The following is a 25,720-nucleotide window of genomic DNA, read 5'->3' on the forward strand; positions in this document are numbered from 1 at the left end:
ACCATAAAGTTTTTCATGGTGACATCCTTGCTTACCTGTCCAGGGCCATGCTGGTTGGCATACTCCTCCCAAACCCGCGGACCCCCATCTGACGGAAATACGGAATGCAAGGGAGGTTGGCAGCAATGATGGCCAGGGAGTCAGAAGGGCTCACAAAGAAGCCATTTTGGCCTAGGATCATATAACGGTCCTGTAGGAAGGAATGCGTAAAAATGATCAGACAGAAGCATCTGCTAGCAGCCCATTCCCATAATCATCACAATCCACTTTACTGCCATCTTATATTTAACAACCTAACAACTTGAACAAGGCCAAAGAGAGCATGGGAAACATTCTTCTAAATCTCTGAGTATCAAGGGCCCAGAATCTTGACACACCAGGAATATGTTCCACCTGTTGAAATGTGGCTCAAGCTTTAGAAGCCCCCACACTTAATTCTTTCTTTCTCCCAAACATAATAGAGAACACTGGTTCTTGCAGAAATAGCTGATTTCTTAACTTGGTGCTTTCAACAACACCAGCCATAAATAAAGATTTATTGAATAATATATATTTTTAAATAAACAACCTTTGCATGCCATAATGTAAATCTGGACCTCAGAAAAGTAATCACTATTTAATTGCAATACTTAGTCATTAAAGAGAAGGGCAGATGCAGAGCCAGTTACGGCACACATGTCCCATACATGTTAGCTCCAGATGTGTTCATTAATTCTCTGATTTCCAATTCATGGCTCATTATATGGTCAAAGTGTCAGCAGACAGAGAACTTTCCTACTTACCCCATCAGCATCAAATGCAGCTCCAAATCCATATTCTCCTCCTTTCATTGCTTCCAGAAGAGTCGTTGCATATGTCAGGTTTGGGTCAGGGTGCTGCCCTCCGAAGTCTTCCAGGGGAACACAGTTTATTGCAGAATTGGCTGGGGCCCCCAGTTCATCACACAGAACTTTTCTCACATAAGGTCCCATAACTAAAAATAGATACACAGCAATATTAAATATTTGCAGAAACTTCTCCCTAGAGTATTTTGTTCTGAATAGTATAGGAAACACAATTTAATAACTCAGAAGAAAAATATAAATTTACAATCTTTTTAAAGACACAATAGAGAATGATATTTGCTTGAACTACTATTTATTGAGCATCTACTATGTGCCAGTTACTGTGGTAGGAATACAGAAGATGCATTCAATCATCTAGTTACATAAATTTTTTCTCCCAAAACTTTTCTAAAATGTTGCCAGAAAGAAATCAGCTACGTAATAATGATTCATTGTCTGTTGCTTTTCATGTATTAAGAGCTTTAGCTGAACATACGCAAAAGTATTAAAGGGCTCTAGCAATGTTCTTTGTCTCTGCAATCATTGGACTCTGCCAAGTATATAATTAAACACTATAAACCACTGAAGCATATAAAAACAAGCACATTTTTACCAAAATACTTGCCAAGGAATAGTATTTTCCAGTTCAATGAACATTATGGAGTGCCTAACATAGAGCTGCTCTGCTAGGAAATGAAGGGATCATATTGAAGGGGTGCAAAGCACATAGTTTCTACATTCCTGGGCTTGTAATCTAGTAGTGGGATGAGTAAAAGCTGCAGATGAATGACTGCAGTGGTAAGACTAAACAATGCACATTGATGAAATAATTATATCCAATGGCTTAAGAGAAGCAATAACCACACATAAGGCTTCAAGGAAGAAGCAGCATTTCTGATGGAACTTGAAGGAATAATATAAAGTTGACAAGGATTTGGGTTTGGAATGGGAAGCCCATCTAAACCGAAGGAACATTATGAGCAAGGGAACAGAGCCTGAGGTAGAACATAGGGCACATTTGGGGAACAGCATATAATCCTCCTAACTGAAGTATCTGAAAGATACTGCTTTCCACTTATTTTCCATCAATACAACACAAATCCTCCAATAGTGAACATCTCTTGATTGTGTCTGCCCAGTACACATTTCCTCTTCCTGTGGATACAGCATTTGCGATTTCTATTGGAGAAAAACTCCCTTCCCCATATCTCAGCTCATGGGGTCTGGGTATGGCTAAATCCCACCTCCCCAAGGCTAAGGAGGTGACCTAGGCCTGCCCAATCAGTGTCCTCCATCTCCTAGCCAGAGTAATTGATTCAAAGATGGACATACAGTATAAACAAGGCAATGAGGCTGAAACCCAGAAACATTGCTCATACTGTTTGGAAAAAGCAGCAAAGCTGTCTTCCCTGTAGGTCAGATCATGCTAAGGCAAGAACCTGGAAGTTCTTTTCCTGAGGAATATGATCAGCCCACCAAGAAAGAACAGAAGAGCCTAGCCAGAAGCCTTTAGAGTAAAGCCCATGGAGAAGACCCACAGCAGGCTCAGAGCTCCCAGCAGATTTTTAGTGCCTCATTCTTAAATACGCCAGGAAGCCAAGGATCACCAAAATTTTGAGGAACGTATTTGAGATGAGGTGAAAATAAACAAAAAGTAAAGAGAAACCTGGAGGAAACAAAAATTATACAGGGAGAATAAAACTTTTAAAAATATATCAGTAATACCCTAATAGAGATTAACAAAATAGAGTAGAATGGCTAAAATGGAAAAGACTGACAGTACCAAGTATTGGTGAAGATACAGATAAATTGGAGCCCTCATACATTGTCAGTAGTGCAAATGGTACAGGTATTTTGGAAAACGGTTTGGTCATTTCTTATAAAAGTAAACATACAAGTATCATATGACTCGGCAATCCCATTCCTAGCTGTTTACCCAAGACAAGTGAAAACATACAGACTTGTTCACTAATGTTCACAGTATCTTTCTTTGTAATAGCCAACAACTAGAAGAAAAAGAAACCTAATTTTCATCAACCAGTGAATGGATAAGCAAATTGTGGTATATCAACCACACAATGAAATTGTACTCAGCAGTAACAAGGAACAACTACTGATACATGCAACACCAAGAATGTGTATCAAAATTATTATGCTGAGTGAAAGAAGCTTGAAGCAAAAGGCAACATATTGTATGCTTCCATTTATATAACTTTCCGAAAAATGCAAAACCATGGGGGCAGAAAGCAGATGAGTGGTTGCCAGGGGCTGGGGATAAGGGGAGAAGTTTGACTTCAAAGGGCTGCAAAAAACTCTGTGGGGTGATGGAAATGTTCTATCTTGATTGTGATAGTGGTTACATGACTGTATATTTTGGTCAAACCTTATCAAACTGTATACCTACCAGGAGTAAATTTACTGTATATAAATTATACCTCAGTAAACCTAAGTTTAAAAAGATATGGTATCCATGAAACATAACTAGGATGCTATTATTAAAAGAGAGAATCTTTGGAAAATACAAACAAAAGTTTTGGGAAATTAAAAATATAATGGTAGAACTGAAGGACTGGAAGATAAAGTCAAGGAAATTTCCCAGAAAGTAGAACAAAATAAAGAGATGAAAAATTGGGGAGGAGAAGGGGAAATAGAATAATTAAAGGATCAGTTCAGTAGGAACAATAATCAAAATGGTTACTAAATAGCAATTCAAAAACTTTTCCAGAGTTAAAGGGCACAAGTGTTCAGACTGAAAGGGTCCATCAGGTGTCCAACACAATAAAGATAGAGTCCCACACTAAGATCCATTATTGTAAAACAGAGGAACACTGAAGACAAGTCAAAGGTCCTAAAAGCTTCCAGAGAAGAAAAAGGAAGACAATGGATTAAAAATCAGAACAGCATTGGATTTCTCAAGTTTAATATAATAGCTATAACACAGTGGAGCAATGCTGTCGAACTTCTGAAGGAAAATAATATCCAACTTAGATTTCTATATCAGTCAAATATTAATCAAGAGCAAGTTAGAATAAAATATATACAATATTTTATTGTATATATTTTAGATATATGATACTTTTCAGGTATACAATACTCAAAATATTTACCTACCACGAGCTTTCTCTCACAGAGTTCCTGGAGAACATGTTCCTCCAAAGTAGGAGTAAATCAAGGTGTTGGACAAAGAAACCAGGGAACAGGACATTCAACATAAGAGATGTGTAAAAAGAATTACTACCATGATGATAAAGGGAGATTCCATGATGGCAGCATGCTCACAGAGCAACCAGTGCAGAGTGGGGCAGATCAAAGTCTCCAGGAAAATGAAGTGAAGGGAGATTTAGACACTGGGGGAGAGCTTGAGGATTAAGAGTGGTAAATATACTTGATTAAAACCAAGCAATGAGAAAACAAGACAACTGCTATTTCCAAGGAAACCAAAAACTTGTACTGTAAAGGAAATATAATTATAGCATATTGCATGGCTCAGCTGTGTTGTGGTAATGTAAACACTAGATACTGATCTTACCAAACTGATGATATAATTAGTGAAGCATGCTTGGATTCCCTAACTGGTGGGTTGAGAGGTGGGTGGTGGGTGGAAAGGGTGAAAAAGAGCTGCAGCTCCAGTTTCCATAGTATGAAATCAGTAATGCTCAAAACTGAAAAATCAACAAGAGTCTGTATATTCATAATATTTAATGATAGGGAGACAAATACAAAAAAGAAACAGCTGAAAAAATTGAAAAACTTTAACTCTGGAAGGTAAATGGGGGAAGACAGAAGTTGGGTACAGATTTTTTCATAATAAATCTTGAACTACTTGACTGTTTAAACTATGCCATGCATATGATCAAATAAATAACAGATTTACTATACTGCACACTCAAACATGCATAACCTCAAACTCATTTGTTCAACTTTTGTTTTCGTTTACATCCAAAGACAGAAATAAGGGTCCTGAAGTTTTCCAGAACATTCCAAACATCTGAACATACACATGTTGTGTTAATATCTATGAATCCAACTTTCCTCGTAACCGCTGAAACCCAACGGGTGTAGAGGTCTCAATATTTCCTGCCCACTGATTGGAGAAAACCATGAGCTTACCTCCATGCATTGCATCAACGCGAATCTTCAGTTGGCTGGGCCCAGTCAGCAAACTCTTGATGGCATGAAAGTCAAAGATGGTCCGAAGGAGGTTGAGATAGATATCCACTGGGTCCACTATCTCCACTAAAGATAGAAAAACAAAGGAAAATGTCATTGACTGTACCCATGAAAGATACTTGGAAACATAAAAAGAATCACTACCTTAACAGCATGAAATTCTGATCACAAGCCCATCATATCCCTAGACATGATGTGGGAAGTAAAGTGTCCATTTGTTGACGAAAATCACAAATCAAGGCACAATCAAGATACTACAAACTTTTCAAGTGCTCAGTGGGTATAAATGATACCGAGTTATAAATTCTTCTTTGCAAGGAAAAAATCAACCACAAGAATAAAGATAAAAATGTGCCCTGTTACTCCTGCCCCCAGTTCCCCGCCCCCCAAAAATGCACACAGCACACATCTCAATGTTTAGAGGCATTTTGGCATATCCAGTTGCCTTTCCTGTGGGGGCTGGCCAAAGACTGACTCAGCTGGTATGAAACAAATCAGTAAGTGACCTCAGTAGTGACCCCTATTTTCCAAATGCCATTGTGCCTACCAGATTCGAGTGCAGAATTGGTGATGAATATATTTCTGAGTTTGCATGAAATCTCATTCATGCCCAATCTCCACCCAATTTCCAAGTGAATGGCAAATATCTAGAAATTCTCATTAAACACAAATGCTCTCCAGCTTCTAGCACCACCCAGTAACCAGGAATCCAAAAAGTTTTATTCACGTATTTGACATACCAAAAAGCTCAGAATACATTTTTCATACTTGTCAATCAGTATATAACTAATGCTCAGAAAGTACTTGTCCAAGAAGTGGTAAATCAATTCTTTACGTGCTAAAATTTGTCTAGGAGCCCTGCTTTTTTAAATTCATAGCCAAATTTTGAAACTTAGGTATATTGTTTTCAGATTTTTCAAATACATACTACTTTGAAACCCTGAAATACTTTTAAACTTGCACTGAAGATACTACCAATCCGCTTTCAATAATTTTTAGTAAATCCAGGTGTGATATTTAATGGATGAGATCTTAATGTGCCATATAATATTATCCCTTCATCTGATCAAATACATATCTAAAAATATTTTTTCTTGCACTTAAGTCAATGTAATCTATGTGTCCATTCAAATAATTATATTTGTAACATGGGTACTTTTTAATTATCTTTTTACATGAGGAGCATAATAGTCTATAAAGTAATTAAAAATTAATCCATATAAAGTGTACACCTAACAATGGTTAAAATGGTAAATTTTGTTATGCATATTTTACCACCATAAAAAAATTAATCTGTAAGACAAAAGTTTATGCCCTGAGTACTTTGTAAGTTTTACTCACTCTACATTATAGGATAATATTTTTGACAATTTCTTTCTGGCTCTTCAATTCTTTTTTTTTTTTTTTTTTTGAGACGGAGTCTCGCTCTGTCACCCAGGCTGGAGTGCAGTGGCCGGATCTCAGCTCACTGCAAGCTCCGCCTCCCGGGTTCACGCCATTCTCCTGCCTCAGCCTCCCGAGTAGCTGGGACTACAGGCGCCTGCGACCTCGCCCGGCTAAGTTTTTGTATTTTTAGTAGAGACGAGGTTTCACTGTGTTAGCCAGGATGGTCTCGATCTCCTGACCTCGTGATCCGCCCGTCTCGGCCTCCCAAAGTGCTGGGATTACAGGCTTGAGCCACCGCGCCCGGCCCTGGCTCTTCAATTCTTAAACCACTTGCCTAAATACATTTGGTATTTATAATAGGCAACACACAGTACCAAACAAATGTGAAAAACGGGGGAGCAAGAAGTCAGGAAAAATTGAAAGTTCACATCAATTAGTTCATGCTCTTGACACTTCAAAGTGAAATGCAAAGGAATTATTTCTACTTAACACAAGCTTTGCTCAACACTTGAACCAGCGAGAATACAGCACATAAATTATCCCAAACGATTATCTCCAAATTCTCGGAAGCCAAGGAATCCCTCTACCCACCTCCTGGTATCAGTAACATTTTAGAAAATTCATGCAACTAGCAATGTGGCTGCAGCAATGAGCCTGAATGAGAGCTCACGAAGATTTGAGTCTCTTGGACAACTATAAAAATTGTGAAGATACCAAAAATAAGCCCAGTCCTTCTAACCTTATGTAATTAGCATATTGAAATCATTTTGCTTAATATAATGTACACCTTGCCTTCAATTGTCCAGCCATCCCATGTGTGTGCACGCATATGCCTGCGCATTCTCCCAGCTAGATTAGCAAAAGCAGGCACTGTTGCTTCCAGTTATTATCATGGCTCTCTGCAAATTTGTGCTCATTACCTAAGCAAACAACTGACTCAAAACCTCTCAAGAAAGACTTGGTAACATTGGGCCAATACTGTGACCCCCACACAATCCATTTAAAGCTTTACTCTGTCCCTAAAATATCACATGGACACAAACCAGGTATTTCATCTTCTAGGCTAAGTTAAATTACTTCTAAAATGAGGATACCATCTTAATACAAACTGTATCCAAATTTATAGTAGCAGTAAAAAAATAAAACGTGTTAGATCTATTGCTATTTTATACCTTCTAGGAAAAAGCAATAGGATAAAATATAAGGGGGAAAATGATATACACACACATGTTATTAATGTTGTCATATGGTTTAAAATTAATCTATAAAATAAAAAAACTATTGTCTGAGTACTGTAGAAGTTATATTTGCTTTACAATATAAGATAATAGTTTTGACAATCTCATTTTGGTTCTTTAATTTTTGAATCACTTGCCTAAATATATTTGGTAGTTACTGAATTCCTTTGTAAAATCTCCTAACACAGTGCTTGGCATAGGGTAGGTGATCAATAATTATGCATTCAATAAACTGATGTATAATTATTCCAAGCTTGGTTATGGCTTAGAAAAGAAACTCCGACCTTTCATGAGAAATTTAATAACCCCACTGACTTGTTAGGTTCCTTCTTAACTAAGGCATTCCAGCATCTTCACCTTAATTGCTTAGACAAGTTTTGGCAATTCACAGCCTATTCTTGGAATGTTATAATGAAGTCAACCATAAAATTTTTCCTATATTGAAAATGATACCAAGTTTGGGAAGTGGTTTTTGAGAGTTTCCAGTTCTGAATATCTTGGCTGCTCTCATGTCTTCTCTCTACACCACATTAAGTTTACACGTATTTATCAAGAGTCACCCCTGAGATTGACAATGCAATAATTTTCATGAGTGTACTTCCCTACAGAAACCAGTCAGCCCCATCCACATGGTTACTCTGACTTCTTCAAAATAAAACCTGTTACCTCTGAATGGTTTGAATTTGTTCTCTAGGTCAAATTCTTGTCTTCCTAGTCGAGATAGGTCAATTCGGAGATCAGGACATATAGCATATTCCTCAATCGTTTTGCTGATTTGGTAGATTTTGTCTGAGACAACATCGGGTGCAGGACCTAAAATTTGAACACCAAAAATACACGTTTTTAAAAGTCTCATGAATTTCAAACAGAGAAATGTTACCATCCTCCTCCACCAGGCAGAGAAAGATTCATTTGTTCTCTAAACAATGATCAATGGTTCACAGTTCTATTAGCCTTGACATTTCTTATACTGTACTCATCCACCTTGGGGGAAATTTGGTCAGCCTCACCTGTTCTATGTAGACTAACAACGCATATGTTTGTTTATTTGTTTTAATCCACTTCTAAGTAGTGACACATCTTTCCTAAAAATAGTTTCACACCTGCCAGGGAAACCTGGTTACGTAATCAGCTTTATTCAGGATATGAGACACAAACAGGATATGCATTTGACAGAAGTGAGGGATTCCAGATTTACACTGCAGCTTCCCCAGTGCACCTAGAAGAGGAAACTATGCTTTCTTCTGCTGCCTAACTGATGTGTGAGCTTAGCAGGGTAAGTTAATTATTTTCCCCAACTCACAATCTCTAGTCACTTCCCAGTTTCTAAAATGAAGCTCAACTAAAAATAAATGATGCATTTCCTCGAAAGGCCAAATTGACAAGTAGTATTAGACTTTAAATAAATTGAACATGAAATCAATACTTGTTCACCTTTTGGGATTTTGCTTTTTTTTTTTTTTTTTTTTTTTTACCTTGTATATCTCAATACAAGCCATTTTAGATTTTTGGTTTTTTGCAACAAGGTTGAAAAACAAATAAGTAGATTGAAAGATCTAAAGTATAAATAATTGACAGATGTATAGCTTTCTGTATGAATCTTACTTGTCAACTATACTGTAACTTTCTACTGAACAAAAATTGTTTCTTGATTTTTAAAATATCTCAGTCCTTAGAACTGCATTGTCCAATACAACACAATAAAAGTTACTAGTCACATTTAGCTGTTGAGCACTTAAAATGTGGCTAGTCGAAGTGTGCTGTAATTGTAAATACACACCAAATTTCGAAGAGTTAGTAGAAAATGCAATTGATTGCATTAATAATTTTTATATTGATGACATGGTATAATAATATTTTAGATATAATAGTTTAAATAAAATACAATGTGAATTTCACTTCTTTTCCCTTTTTTAATGTGGCTACTAAAAATTTAAAGTATGTATGTGACGCATAACATTTTTCTCTTGGACAGCGCTGCCTTAGAGTGTAGCACCATCACCGTATCCCACTAAATGCTCATAAAAAAGAACAGCAATAGTCCTAGTTTAGTAAGTGGGAGAGAAGACAGCCCAGAAGATTTTACCAACAATTTTCTTGTTGTGTGGGAAAAGTGAAGACCTCAAAGAAATAAACATAGCCCTTTGCTTCACTCCTTACCATTTTTTACCCTTCACGAAACTTAAAGAATAGGTAGTCTTGTTTAGTTTTTGCATTATTTTATGCTTGCCAGATTACAGAATGCATGAATATCTCCCTCCACTCCCTACACCCCAGGCACCACACTATGTTTTTGGCTGTGTCCATCATTTTCAAGTCCCTGAGTTTTAATGCCAAAGCACACTGGTTTCCAAAAGTAAAGCAAGTACTGTCTCTCTAGATAGTTGTCTATGATGCCGTTTAACCATCCATGTTGATAATTTCAGAGTTCATCGACAACTTCTGAATTCCTTGCCAATTTCTAAGTTCTCTGATGTGTATCTTCCACTCCAATGACTTTCATCATATGCACACCAAAAATATGTACAATTATAACATATATTAAAATAATTGTGTTTTAAAGGATACAGCAAATCTATAGGGACTCATATAAATTTTAAAATGTTAAAAAAGAATACCCAGAGATTTTAAAGTACATAAAATAAATGAAAAATTGAAAAAGCTTTTTAATTTGAGGTAGTCCCATTTATTTGTTTTTGCTTTTGTAGCCTGAGCTTTTGATGTGATATCCAAGAAATCATTGCCAAGGCCAATGTTCAATAACTTTTTCCCTATGTTCTCTTCTAGGATTTTTATGGTTTCAGATCTTACATTTAGGCCTTTTATTCATTTGGAGTTTATTTCTGTGTATAGTATAAAATAAGGGTCCAATTTCATTCTTTCACATTTTTGTTTTCCCAGGCACCATTTATTGAAGAGGTTTTTTTCTTTCTTCATTATATTCTCTTGGTGTCCTGGTCCAAAATTAGTTGACTATATACATTCTGATTTATTTCTGGGCTCTCTATTCTATTCCATTGGTCTATGTTTCTGTTTTTATGCCAGTATCATACTGTTTTGTTTTTACTTTAGCTTTGTAATAATATAATTTTAAATCAGCAATTGTGGTACCTCCAACTTTTTTTCCTCAGCAATGTTTTGGTTTTTTGTGGCTCCATACAAATTTTAGTATTGCTTTTCTATTTCCATGAAGAATGTTATTGAAATTTTGATAGGGGTTGTGTTAAATCTGTATATTGTTTTGGGTAGTATGAATGTTTTAATAATATTAATGTTTTTTGATTCATGATCAATGACCACAGGATATCTTTCTATTTATTTGTGTCTTGTTCAATCTCTTTCACCAATGTTTTATAGTTTTCAGTATATATTCACCTCCTTTGTTAAATTTATTCCTAAGTATTTTTTGATGCTATCATAAATGGAATTGTTTTGATTATTTTCAGCTGGGTCATTATTTATGTATAGAAATGCTACTGGTGTTTGTATGTTGATTTTGTATCCTGCAACTTACTGAATTCATTTATTAGTTCTAAAAATTTGTGTGTGTATATCTGTGTGTGTGTGTGTGTCTGTGTGTGAGATCTTTGGAATTTTCTGTATTTAGGATTATATTGCCTATAAATAGACATTATTTTACTTTCTCCTTTCCAATTTGGATGAGTTTTATTTATTTTTCTTGTCTGATTGCTCTTGCTAGTACTTCCAATACCATGTTGAATAGAAATAGCAAGAGTGGGCATCCCTGCCAGGTACTAAATAGTGGAAAAGTTTTCAATTGTCCCCAGTTGATTATGATGTTAGCTGTGGGTTTCTTCAAAATGGCCTTTGTTATGTTGAGAAACTTTCCTTCTATACCTAAAGTGTTAAGAGTTTTTGTCAAGAAATAATGCTGAACTTTGCCAAATGCCTTTCCTGTACCAATTGAGATGATCATATGGTTTTTATCTTTCATTCTGTTTAGCCAGTCTTGCATGTCAGGGATAAATCCCACTTGGTCTTGATCCATAATTTCTTTGATGTGTTGTTGAATTTGGTTTTCATCAAAATTTATCAGAGATATTGGCCTTTGGTTTTCTTTCCTTACAATATGTTTGTCTGGCTTAGGTTTCAAGGTGATGCTGACCTCATAAAATGTGTCTGGAAGTATTCCCTGTAACTCTATTTTTTGGAAGAGTCTAAGAAGTATTGGTAATAATTATTCTTTGAATGTTTGATAAAATTCAGCCATGAAGCCATCTGGTCCTAGGCTTTTCTATTTTGGAAAGTTTTTAATCACTTCTTCAATTTTTTATTTGTTGTTGGAGTGTTCAAACTTTGTTTCTTCCCAATTCAATCTTGATAGGTTATTTTTTCTAGAAATTTATCCATTTCTCCTAGGTTCTCCAATTTGTTGGCATAAAATTGTTCATAATAATCCCTTATGACCATTTTCATTTCTGAGGTATCTATTGCAATGTCTCCCCTTTCATTTCTATTTATTTGAGTCAGCTTTTTTTTAGTGAGTCTGGCTAGGAGTTTGTAGATTTTATTTTTTCAAAGAACCAACTTTTGATTTTATTTATATTTTCTAGTTTTTCTGTACTACATTAACTTCTGTTCTGATCTTCATTATTTCTTTCGTTTTGCTCACTTTGGGTTTAGTTTGTTCTTTCTTTAGCTCCTTAGGGCATAATGTTAGTCCACTTATTTAGATCTTTTTCCTTTTTTAATGTAGGCATTTATTGCTATAAACTCTCTTAGAACTGACTTTGCCACATACTGTAGGTTTTGATACATTGTGTTTCCATTGTCATTAATCTCAAAATATTTTTTAATTTCCCTCTTGATTTCTTCTTTGACCCATCTTTGACCCATTAGCTCATCATAAACATGTTGTTTAATTTCCACATATTTGTAAATTTTCCAAGATTCCTCCTGTTATTGATGTTTAACTTCATACCATTGTGGTTGGAAACAATACTAGACATGATTTCAATCTTTTTGAATTTGTCAAGATTTATTTTGTGGCCTAACATATAGTCTATCATAGAGAATGTTCTATGTATGCTAGAGAAGAATGTATATTCTGCTGTTGTTGGATGAAAAGTTCTATATAGGTCTGGTAGGTCCATTTGGTCTAACGTATAGTTCAAATTTAGTGTTGTCTTGTTTTTTGTCTGGTTGATCTCTCCATTGTTGCAAGTGGGGTACTGAAGTCCCCTATTAGTGTTATATTGCTGTATATGTCTTCCTTCATGTCCATTAATATTTGCTTTACATATTTAAGTGCTTCAGTGTTGGATGCATATATATTTAAAATTGTTTATGTCCTCTTGATAAGTTGACCTCTTTATCATTAAATCATGACCTTCTTTGTCTCTTGGAACAGCTTTTACTGGAAGCCTGTTTTATCTGAGATAAGTATAGGCATCTCTGCTCTCTTTTGGTAACTCTTTTCATGGAATATCTCCTTCTATCCCTTTACTTTCAGTATATACCTATTCTTAAAGTTTAAAAATGGGTCTCTTGTAAGGCAGCATCTAGTTGGATCTCATTTTTGATTCACTCAGCCATTCTATATCTTTTGATTGGAGAGTTTAACCCAGGTACAAGCAAGGTTATTATTGATAAATACTTACTCCTGCCATTTTGCTAATTGTTTTCTGGTTACTTTGTAGATAATTTGTTCCCTTATTCCTCGATTGTCGTCTACCTTTGTGGTTTGGTGGTTTAGTTTTCTGCTTTGTGGTTACAATGTTGTGGGTTTTTTTAAATATTCAACATGAATACACTTTGTTTGGATAATGTGTAAAACGTCTGCAAGGAGGGATAGATAAGTTTTCCCCTCAGAATGCATTGTTTTGCCTGGGATCAGGAATAATTTATAATGGTAACTGTTGCTGGTTAAAATTTGGCTCCTACCCACATTCATGCAAACTCAGTGTTCTAGATTAAAAGAGATTTAAGAGACTTGCCAAGCAAATGCATGGTCCTTAGATGTATCCTGATTTGAATAAAACAGCTATAAATAATAATAATGTTATTTTGGGGATTATTGAAAGTTTTGACTATAGATTAGTTTTCAGGTGGTATCGGAGAATTAGCATTATTATTGTTAGGTATGTTAACATGGTCATGCAGCAATATGTCTTTCTTTTTAAGAGAGGCATACAAAAATATTTGGGTGTGAAATATTCTTATGCTATAATTTGCCTTAAAATTCTTCAGAAAAAAAAGATAAGCAAAATAGAAAAACAAGATAACGGGTACATGTTATCTATTTCTTATTCTCCCTATTTTTGTGTGTGTTCAATTTTTAAAAGAAATTTACCCTCATACATATATTCCACCCCCTTCACTAAGGACCCCCAAACTATAAATTGCTGTAAGTAAAAGAAAAAGTGAAATAATTCTATGATTTTGAGAGAATGTCAACACTGTAGGAAAATGAAAGCCCAGGATTTGGGCTAAAAGTCATTAATCTGACCCTGATCAACCCTGTGGCCTTCAGCAGTAACTCGGCCTCTCAGGCCTTTGATTTGTTCATGTGTAAAATGAGGGTCATTGTCATTCAGACAACGACCTTCAGGATATGTTTTAATTTTAACATTCAGAGTCCTTCCATATCAGATAAGCATCAACTATTCAGTTGTTTGTGTTGAGGAGTATGGGGGACCAACAGACTCCCCAGATGGGTTCATGAGCCCGCTGTGCCACTTCCTTGTTGGATTACTTCGGGCACCTCACTAAATTTTTCTGAGCCTGGTCCTCTTCACCTTGTTTGTCTATCATCAAAGGGTCACTGTAAGACTATAATAATATGAGAGGAAAGAAATCGTGATTATTAAGCATATTCTGAACCACATACCTCCATTGGCAACATTAAACTTCACTCCAAACTCGCCCCCTGGTCCTCCAGGGCAGTGACTGGCTGTTAGAATGATTCCACCAGCTGCCTTGATCTTCCTGATAATGCAGGAGACGGCAGGTGTCGACAAGATTCCATTCTGTCCAATAATCAGTCGTCCAATCTAAACCATTCAAAAAAAATAAAATAAAATCAATCCAGTTGCTTGAGATTAAAGGCATTTCAATAGGAAAGTGCCCCAGGCTCTGTTAACATACAGCCAATCTCTTGACAAAAGGAACAGAGTGGGCTTTAGATTAGGGGAGGCAGAGTAGGGGGAGCTCTGACATTGTCTCTCCTTTCTAATGTCTCTAAGACCATTTGGGGCACCCACATCTAGTAGTCAATTATTAACCTGTAAATAGGATATGCTTCATTGATCTTCAGTAGTTTGAAACATCTGCTTTTGATAACTGAGGGATTAACTTGAATCACACAAGAAGTTCTTAGTTTGGTACTGACTCAGAAACTATGCCTGTACACATGCCAGAGATTACAAGAAAAAAAAAATGGAGTGCTTCTCTGCTTCTTCTGCTTCCTCTAACTTAGAACAAGCTCAGAAAGCAAGGGGACTGATTTACTACAACCTCATCATCTGTAGGCATGTTTTAACTGTAATCTTCAGGAATGACTGTTCTCCTGAAAGTAGGAATTCTCTTTCTGCTGTTAAGTGACAGCATGTGCTGGAGGCATTGGAGAAATTACCCAGTCATGCTAAGCAGAGATCTGGAGGTCATCTGTGGATGCAACCAGATTCTTTCTAGAGCTACAAAACTGACTTTTTAAAAAGTCAGCAACACAGCCCTGAAGAACATTTATTGCTACACTTTGTTTTAAAATTGGATTCAATATCATCCAATCTAGTAGTTCTCAATATTTCTACAAAATAGAATCCCTTATGAAACTTTTTTAAATCCCAGTACTCAGACTACATTCCAGACTGATTATATTGCGATCTCAAGAGCCCAGCATTAGTAGTGTTAAAGCTCCACAGGTGATTCCAATGTTCAGCCAAGCTTGGTAATCAAGCCCCCTTGTTACTCAAAGGGCTGGCAGCATGGGCATCACCTGCGAGCTTGATAGAACTGCAGAACCTCAGCTGGGTGTGGTGACTCACACCTGAAATCCCAGCACTTTGTGAGGCTGAGGTGGGCAGATCACCTGAGGTCGAGTTCCAACCTGGCCAACATGGTGAAACCCTATTGCTACTAAAAATACAAAAATTAGCTGAGCATGGTGGTGCACGCCTGTAGTCCCAGTTACTCTGGAGACTGAGGCGAGAGAATCGCCTGAACCTGTGAGCCAAGATGGCACTGCTGCACTCCAGCCTGGGCTACGGAGCGAGAAGGAAAGGACAGGAAATGAAAGGACAGGACAGGAAAGGACAGGACAGGAAAGGAAAGGAAAAGAGAAAGGAGGGAAGGAAAAGAAATAGGAAGGAAAGAAGGAAGGAGAAAGAAAGAGAAAAGAGAGAAAAAGAAAGAGAAAGAAAGAGAGAAGAGAGAAGAAAGAGAGAGAAAGAAAGAGAGAGAGAGAGAGAGAGAGAGAGAGAATACCGAACCTCAAGGACCACCCGAGGCCTACTGAATAAGAACCTGTGTTTTAATAAGATCCTCTCCTCTCTTTCCAGATAATTCATTTGATAAGTACTGATATAACCCACAAGCCAAAACAAACTTTAACATACAGTCCAACAGCAAAGTTGCCCTGGCACCATCATTTCTAGAGGTCAGTCACCGACCAAATATAACAATCAGCGAGATCAGGGGAAAAAAAGATACAGAAGAGATTACACACACACACACACACACACACACACACACACACACACATATCCCCCCCACCAAAAAAAAAGCTCAAAAGCAAAGCAGTCTTGGGATGATTTAGTATGGAAATCCACAAGATCCCCAGGCTACATATTTTCAAGTAGAGGAGACAGATTATAAACAAATAGGCAATAATAATAATAGTTACTAGTGGGGTACATATTAGAAAGAAATTAGACTGCTGTAATAGAGAATAAAGGATGTCAATTTTAATAATAACATAATAATAATAGCTAAAGGAGCTTAGATTTTATTCTAAGTACAACTGGAATTCATTGAAAGGTTTTAAACAGTGGAAGTGACCTGACTGCATTTTTAAACATCATGTGCTGAGCAGCCCAAATAGTCCTATTAAAAAGTAAGTCACATCAAGTCACTAAAACATTCCAATAGCTTTCCTTGTCCCCCACCAACTCAAAACAAAGCCGAAGTCTTCATTATAGTCTACAAGGCCCTACAAAATCTGACCTCCATCACCTACCATTCTCCACTGCCCTCCCGCCCTCACTCTTCTGTTCCAGCCACAACGGAACAGAAGAGCTATTCCTCAAACACAACAAACATGATCCCTCCTCAGGGCCCTTGCATTTTCTTTTTCCTCTGCTAAGAATACTTGCCCAGATATTAACATACCTGCCCTCTAACATCCTTTGGGTTTCTGTTTCAATGTAAACTAATCAGAAACAGCACCCTTGACAGCCCTATATAATACTATAGCCAGAAGTCCCTAACTTTTCTATTGTTTCCTATTTCCTTCACCCTGCTATAAATTTTCTGGATCACACATATTGCCATCTAATATTTTCCATATTATTTATTTTCTCACTGTATGTAAGGCCCAAGGACTTTTTTTTTCACTGCTATATCCCAAGAACCTAAAACAAATCTGGCATGTGGTAAGTGTACAATAAATATTTGTTGAATTAATGAATGGAGAATAATGAATGAATGATGAATGGCTTCTCTGGGAGAAATACCTTGAAGTGGGGCAAGAGCAGAAAGAGGAAGATCAGATGGGAGACTCTTCAAGTCGAGTGTTGACAGAGTCTTGGACTAGGCTAGAGCCCACAGAAATGAAAATTAGTCATTTGGTTTGAGATATATTTTTGGAAGGAGGATGAACAGAATATGAGGTGGACTGAAATATGGAAGAGACGGGCTGTGGTAAACAACCTCCAAAATGGCCCCAGTGGTCCTTGCCTTTTGGCATTTGTGCCTTTGTGTGGTCCCCTCCCACACTGAATGGTGCAGATCTGGGTAATCAGTATATATTGCAGAAGTAATTGTGTGTGACTTCCGTGGTGAGGCCATAAATGGCATGGACACTTCTGCCCTGCTCTCTTGGACTGCTCTTTTTGGGAGAGGCCAGCCGCCATGTCATGAAGACGCTCAAGAAGCCCTGTGAAGATGAAGCAAGGCCGGCCAACAACAGCCAGCACCACCTTGCAGCCAAGGGACTGAGCCATCTCACAGTGGATCCTCCAGCCCCCGCCAAGCCTTCATACCACCAAACCCATACCAACATGTAACTGTCACTTCATGTGAGTCTCCAAGCCAGAATACCCATCTCCTATCTCATAGAAATGATGAGAGATAATAAATATATGTGCTCACACATATTACCATCTAATTTTCTACATTACATGTTTATTTCTCCACTGTATATAAGACCCAAGGACTTTTTTTTTTTTTTCACTGCTATATCCCAAGAACCTAGAACAAACCTGGCATATGGTAAGTATACAATAAATATCTGTTGAATTAATGGGAAAAAATGAATGATTAATGGTTGCTCTGGGAAAAATACCTTGAAGAGTGGCAGGAGCGGAAGGAGGAAGATCAGATGGGAGGCTAACAGCCAGCACCACCTTGCCAGCCAAGTTACTGAGCCATATTGAAGTGGATCCTCCAGACCCCATCAAGCCCCAACTAAGCCACTAAGTTTCATGGTAATTTCTTACACTGCAATAAATAACTAATATAGGAGCAGTGAGAAAAGGAGTCAAGAATAATCTCAGCTTTCTACCTTTCATAACTTAATGGATAGTGGTGCTATTAATCAAGTCAGGAAAGAGAAAGGACAATAATTACCCCCATATTATTATCCAAAGTCATGATGAATTATTTTCCATATGGTCTTGCTAAAATTTATGTAGTCATTCAACTCATTTTATTGAGTATCTACCAGGAAACAGGTAATATGGAAGAACCTTCTGATATAGAACTGAATATAATTTAGCCACTGCCCTCAAGTAATAAGTCTGGAGAACCAAGAATCTGAAAAATATTGTAACTTTTGTTCAAAATTTTCTCTCAGCCATTTAAAGGGAAAATTTTGAAGATTATATAGTGGTGACAGACTGGGATAGTAGTCCACAAAAACTTAGGATGCACTTTCATAGCGCAGAGTCGATGCTGAGGAACAGCTGCCCAGCCAGGGGCTACATTTTCTAACCCACCCTTGCATCTAGGTGTGGCCACATGGTACATTTGGACAATGGGTGATAAACTAGTATGAGAATGAGAACAGAAGTAATGTGTGTTTCTTCTAGGCTGAGGATATTAGAAAACAGATATATCATCTCTACACTGCTTATTTCTCTTCCCACAGATTCAGTACAGGTAATCATGTGGCTCTAGGCAATGCCAGAGTCACAAGAAAGGAAGGAACCTGGGTCCCAATCCCATTTGGTAGACAAGAGTCTTTGCCCACCAGGGACATCTTCATTGGACTATTGTGTGAGTGAGAAATAACATTCTATTGTTTTTAAGGCAATAAAAATTGCCTACATTTCAGGTTTATTTATTACAACCACCCGCATTTTCTTAAGCAGTAGCGAAAGAAACATAAGCAATAGTTTAATGCTAAATCAAAAATATCAAATGCAAAATTATTTTATGCTATTACAGTATAAAATCATGCCCACTTTGGGGCAAGGACTTAGAAAAATGCAGAACTAAACATGTAAAGTTTGTTAAGTAGGAGAGATTATAAATTTTTATCTTATTAAATTTCAGTTATTTTTGAAAAGGCAATATGCATTCTGTTTAAGAAGGTTAAAGTGAGTAATTACACTTGAATAAAATTTCAACCTGAAATATTTTAGTTATAATTGGAGAATTAACAGAAGATTAAATTCTAGATATACGGAAATTTTACCTATGTGAGATCTGCTCATTAACCCATCAATACCAGAGAGAAGAGGTATTGCTGGATATTGTCCTATCGTCTGAGGGATAAGTACTGGAGGAGATGTGAGAGTGGGTGATGGGGCTTCTAAGGTAAGACACGGAAAATTGTGAAGATATTTGTATCCCATATGGACACTCACCAAATGGTGACCTAGGCAGAGGAGGATTTTAATAATAGGATGACCAGTTCTGTGGATGTCAATAAGTGTCTTTCCCCCAGCCATTCCTGTCATTGTCCAATGGGCTCATGAGCAAAGTGGCTGATATGGTTTAGATGTTTGTCTCCTCCAAATCTCATGTTGAAATGTAATCCCCAGTGTTGGAGGTAGGGCCCAGCGGGTGGTGTTTGGATCATGGGGGCAAATCCCTCATGAATGGTTTATCACCATGCCCTTGGTGATAAGTGTATTCTCACTCTGAGTTCACATGAGATCTGCTTGTTTAAAAGAATGTGGACCTTCTCTTTTGTTCTCTTGCTCCCACTCCTGCTGTGTGATATGCCTGCTCCTACTTTGTCATCCACCTTGAATAAAAGCTCCTTAGGCCTCACCAGAAGTCAAGCAGATGCTGGCACCAGGCTTGTACAGCCTTCAGAACCATGAACTAACTAAACTTCTTTTCTTTATAAATTACCCAGCCTCAGGTATTTCTTTATAGCAATGCAAGAATGGTCTAATACCATGGCCATCATGGCAGGGATGAAGGCTATGCACGGGCTCAACAACATGGACTTTCACTCACCAAGGCTGACCTGGCTATGGCCACTGCAGAGTGCCTACTCTACCAGCAGCAGGGACCAACACTGAGTCTTCTTATGGTACCATTCCCCAAGTGATCAGCCAGCTACCTCGTAGCAGATTGGTTAATTTGGGCCACTTCCATCACGGAAGGTGCAGCACTTTGTACTTAGTAGAATAGACACAAAGAAGAGGAGATATGAAGACCAATGCAAAGATTGGAGTGATGCAGCCACAAACCCAGGAAGCCAAGGAATGTATTCTGCTGCCAGAAGCTGGAAGAGGCAGGGAACAGATTCCCCCTAGAGCATCTATAGAGTGTGGCCATGCCGATAGCTTAATTTTGACTTCTGGCCTCCAGAACTGTGAGATAATAAATTTCTGTGGTTTTAAACCACCAAATATGTGGTAATTTGTTATGGAAGTCCTAGGAAATGAATGCAAAATTTGCAACCTAACACAAAGTTTGTATTAGCTTCACAAGGCTGCTATAACAAATTGCCATAAACTTAGTGGCTAAAGGCAATTAAAATTTATTCCCTTACATTTCTGGAAGCCAGAAGTTCAAAATCAAGGTGTCAGCAGGGGCCTGCCTCATCAAAAGGCTCTGGGGAGGGTCCTTCCTTGCCTCTTCCAGTTTCTGATGGCTCCACATATTTCTGAGCTTGTGTTCACATTACTCCAATCTCTGCCTCTGTTTTCATGTCACTTTCTTCTCTGTGTGTCTATGTCTTCTCTTCCGTTCACCTCTCTCTGCCAATTATCCCAGGATAAATGTCATCAGAAAAGGTATGGCTTTCAAGATCTAATCATTGATAAAAAGAAAGATAACTTTTGGAAGCCCTTTTGTATAAAGAAAAAGCACTCAACTTGAAGTTAAAAGGCATAGGTATGAGTCTTGACTCTACCCCTGACATAGGATCATTTAACTTCTCTGAGGCTCTATGTCTTTATCTGAAAAGCCAAGAAAGAAGAGGATTGCTAAAATCCACCGAAGATCAGATTCTACAAACAAAAATTCTTTATTAAATTAACTATGACACAAATTATTCTATTGTCTTCCCCAAATCCCACAACCCCCTCCAACATTTAAAATTCATCTTTAGATAGCAGATTATCCCTTAAACTACCATTTGACTCTCTGAAAAAGTTCTAGAAATACTATCCTCTGTCAATGCAGCAGACCGCTACCTTTCAAGGAAAAAATGGTTTACTTACATAATTAGCCTTAGTTTTGTTTACAGCATTGAAGCAAGCAATGTCTGACTTTCATTCCCCAGTGAAATCCAGACCACGGCCCAGGGAGGACCAAGCCATGGCATTCTGCTGCTCCCCACTGAATGTCCCACACCATAGGGTCTGGCTTTGGCTGGAAGAAGGGCAACTTCACCCAGTCCTCCAGAAGGTACACACACCCAGGTAGATGTTACTGCCACTAAGGGGCATTTCCTTCAACTCCCACATGGAAAAGGGGGCAAAGTGGACCCTAGTCCACTGTCACTCACAAACACACACATAGGAGGCACACAGATACACATCCCAGGATCCACATCTATCACATATATGAACATTATCACACAGACCCTGCAGACACATCTGTGAGGCATATGCATTCCCAAACACACAGACAGACTCAGGATGAATTTGTTCCTACCCAGCCATGACTTCTAAAATGCTTGAGGAAATGAACACATAGTAGAAAGGAGTGTGCAATTATTTCCCATGATGCCATTGCTTAAGAACTCTTTATATCTGTCCTTCTAATGGCACCAATGCCTCCCATCAAGCCTTAAACCTCACCTAAATTATGTCACTGGGCTTTTTCACCTGCAAATGGGCATAGTAGGTGCCAAGGGAATCAATATGCCCTTTCACATGCCTTAGACCAGTGTCCCAAGAAAGATAAAATGTTATTCTATTCCTTTACATTTTGTGCCATATACAACTATGGTTTTTTAATGATCTTATTTCTGACAGCTGTATTTCTTCAGAACATCAACAACTTCTTTCCTAAATTAGTTTTAGTATAAGTTCAGTTTCTAATTAGCTCAAATTAAAGTCCTAGAGAGCAGCGAGGTAATACTTAAACACTCAACCTAAAATCTCAGAGTAGGTGCATAATTTTGACTCTCAGTGAGTTTTTCCTGTGACATAACACTCGTGAAAGCAGGATTGCTTTCATGTGTGAACTCTCTTAAATCAGACTTACCCTTTGTGATTCTCTTTTAGCTTTAAATGTCATTTAAGAAAAAATAAAGAAAAGAAAATTAAGCATGACATTCTCCAGTACCTCTGCTCACTGTGTTATAATCCCTATCACTCCCCAAGTGAATTGGAGAGAGTGAAGACACAACGAACAGAAACTTCCTTGATGCTTCACAGAGGAAGTGTTCTCCAGGACCACACAGCCTCCACCATGTCCATCTGTAAGTGCTGTGGCAAGCCATACACAGAAAGATGCCTGTTTCCTGTCTTCTCGGTTAAAAACAGAAACAAAACACTGGAAGAAACCCCAAAGCCAAGCTGCCATGGGTTGCAGAGTGCCAGCCCTTAAGTAGTGTTGTCCATAGGTAAACAGGAGACAGATAAGGGCAATTTCAAGAAATAACAAACTCAAGGCATGAATGTGGTTATCCAAACATCAAGGGACTTCTTCATTTGCATTTGGATAATTGTGCAGTTATATGATTTGTTACATGGAGACCAGCTGGAAGTAAGAGAACTCATCCTCAACTTCCTGTACCTATGGAAGTCTTTACACACATGCTGGAGAGAGAGATGAGAGTTCATTAGCATCAAAACAACATGAATTTCACAATCAATTCCTAATATCTGAACAAATACAGAAAAGTCACAGGCATCTAGAAGTGCAGCCCAAGTTCTGTTCTTCAATCGGCCCACCCATTTCTCAAGATTTCATTGAGAAGATCAAGAAATCTAATCTTCCTTGGATGCAAAATGGAGGTGGTAAAAATTGGAAGTATGTCCTTCCTGGTAATTAGGCAATTTCAGTAAGTAGGAAGTACTCTGAAATCTTTAAGGTATAGAGTCTGACTCACTAGAACAAGAAAGGGCCCCACTTGTTGCCATTTTATGAGGTGACCATCCCAGTTGGATCCCAGGATAAGAACTACAAGTGTCCATTGGGTCTACCTGGGTCTGAGTCAAGAAAGCAGAGTTGAGTGCCCTGAAGTAAGCTGAGATTTTGGGGTTCAATGGGAAAGAACATAAGAATTGACTTTGCCACCTACTGCCTGAGTGACTTTGAGCAAGATCTCAAATCCCTATGTATCTCGGTTTTGTTATCTAAAAGATCACGTGATGGAGGATGCAAGGAAGTAACACAGGCAAGACCCAGTTTACAGTGTCTAGTACCTAACAGACTCTTGACACGTTTCACTTGCCCTTGAGTCAATCTTTCCATGTCACTGAATATTCTTCCACAACATGATTTTAATGGATATAGTCTTCCATTATTTAAATGTACCATTACTGACCAATATAAAAATGTTATTTTACCTCAAATTGTTATATGTAAAACAAAAACATGTTTGAGGACTAAACCCACACTGTAGTATAAATTAAACTGGATGTAGGCCAGGCATGGTGAGTCACACCTATAGTCCCAACACTTTGGGAGACCAAGATAGGAGGATGGCTTGAAGCCAGGAGCTCAAGAGCAGCCTGGGCAACATGGCAAGACCTCATCTCTACAAAAAATAAGAAAAATTAGCCAGCCATGGTGGTGTGCACCTGTAGTCCCAGCTTCTTGGGAGGCTGAGGTGGGAGGATCCATTGAGCCGAGGAATTTAAGGCTGCAGTGAGCTAGGATAACCACCGCACTCCAGCCTGAATGACAGAACAAGAACCTGTTTCAAAAAAAAAAAAAACAAACAAACCTAAAAACTAAAATCTGGATGTAGTTTGCCAATAACTAAACAGCAAATTAATTGTAATATGCTTACATATAAATGATATCTTTATTCTTTAATCATAAACCTGCTCACTAAGAAGCTGCTGAAGTCCATGGTAGTGACAGGTACATGTCTGCATCCTTGTCCTGACCTGCATCTTCTTTGATTGTCCCCATCTGTGTCTCCAACTGGCACTGCCGAACTGGCCTGCTACCTGATCAATGTTGTTGAGCTCACTGCACAAAGCCGTTCTTAAAAGGTAGATTTCTGCCTGGAATAGTCATACTCACACCACTTAAATTCCTTACTCCTGATCCATCCAGCTCAGCACAAGTTCTATTTATTGCCATAGAAACGTAGGTCATTTGGAAACACCTCCTTCATTTCTATGGAATGTTCAAACATTTCTGACATTTTGGACTCTGTTCTAGCCTCTTGTTAAATATATCCAGAAAAGAGACAAAGCTTTATGGGGAGGTTATGTGCACACATATGCTATAGAATAAACTATCTAAATGCTTAAAAATACTTTCCATCTGGCACCGCACCTTAATAGGTAGACAGAAATTATGTATGTGTCTATCTACCTATATAGATACACATAAATACATATCCCCAAAACAGAAACTCATTCTCTTATTTATATATAGGTGAATATACATATACCTTTATAGGTAGAACAAAAAAAAACCCTCAGCCTCTTTAGGGCCATGCATTTTCTCTGAGTAATTGTCACAATTAATTAAAATACATTTGTATGCATCTTTAGATAAATTCCATCAGACCAGTTTCTGTCCGGTTGGAAAATAATAACTGCCTATTTACTAAGTGCCCCTGCCCCCATACTACGTTCCAGTGAACTAAAGACCTCTGGCAATCATAGATTTACAACGCAGCAAGATTAAACAATTTACTGTTATTTATGACAGCCAAGCTGGATCTTCTGTATTATATTCCACATTAGCATCTATCACTTTACATTTGGGAGATCCTGTCCAAAAAAAGATTATGCCTCCTAACCAAACATTCAGCAGGGCTGCAGGAACAGGCCCCCTGACAAACATCCTGCCAAAGTACTTTAAAGCACCGTGAGCTCCTGCAGCTGTGCATTTTCAGACGACTCAGCAGATTAGCGTGGAGTCTCTTAGCCTCTGCTTGGTCTGTTCCTTTCAGTAATCTCTCACATGGCCCAGTCCATTCGGCTTGAAAATCCTCATGAAATGAGCAGATTAAGATCTGGCTTCAGTAGGGGGCCATGGGTTGGGCATGGAGGGGAGAGCCGGAGCCTCAGAAAGGTTTCAGATGGAAAAGCATGGCACTGACTCAGCTCATGCTTAACAGGAAATAATGCACAGACCACACCAAAAAAGTCCTTTATGTTGTGTGAAAGTCTACGCTGAAGCAACTGCTGCCACTTCATGTACTGTGATAGAGTGCGCATGTGTGTGTTTGTGTGTGCATGAGTGTGAGTACGCACACAAATGTGTGCTGGGACGGGGAGGAGATCACACGTTCAGCAGTCATCACCTCAGCCTTAGCTAGCA

General features: G+C 38.0%; 1 protein-coding gene across 2 annotated transcripts in view; it reads right to left on the reverse strand.

The window, feature by feature from the left end:
• The window catches only part of PGM5 (phosphoglucomutase 5), a 180,786-nt gene that overhangs the window by 144,530 nt on the left and 10,536 nt on the right, over window positions 1-25,720 (reverse strand). For both annotated transcript variants that reach the window (XM_031654145.1, XM_031654146.1), the window contains 5 exons: window positions 14,469-14,631; window positions 8,285-8,431; window positions 4,935-5,060; window positions 783-973; window positions 36-190 (listed from right to left, as the gene is read on the reverse strand). In XM_031654145.1, coding sequence (XP_031510005.1) covers window positions 36-190; window positions 783-973; window positions 4,935-5,060; window positions 8,285-8,431; window positions 14,469-14,631 — 782 coding nt within the window. The remainder of the gene's footprint in view (window positions 1-35; window positions 191-782; window positions 974-4,934; window positions 5,061-8,284; window positions 8,432-14,468; window positions 14,632-25,720) is intronic.

This window comes from Papio anubis, chromosome 13 (assembly GCF_008728515.1).
Source record: "Papio anubis isolate 15944 chromosome 13, Panubis1.0, whole genome shotgun sequence".
In the NCBI taxonomy this organism is placed as follows: Eukaryota; Metazoa; Chordata; class Mammalia; order Primates; family Cercopithecidae; genus Papio; species Papio anubis.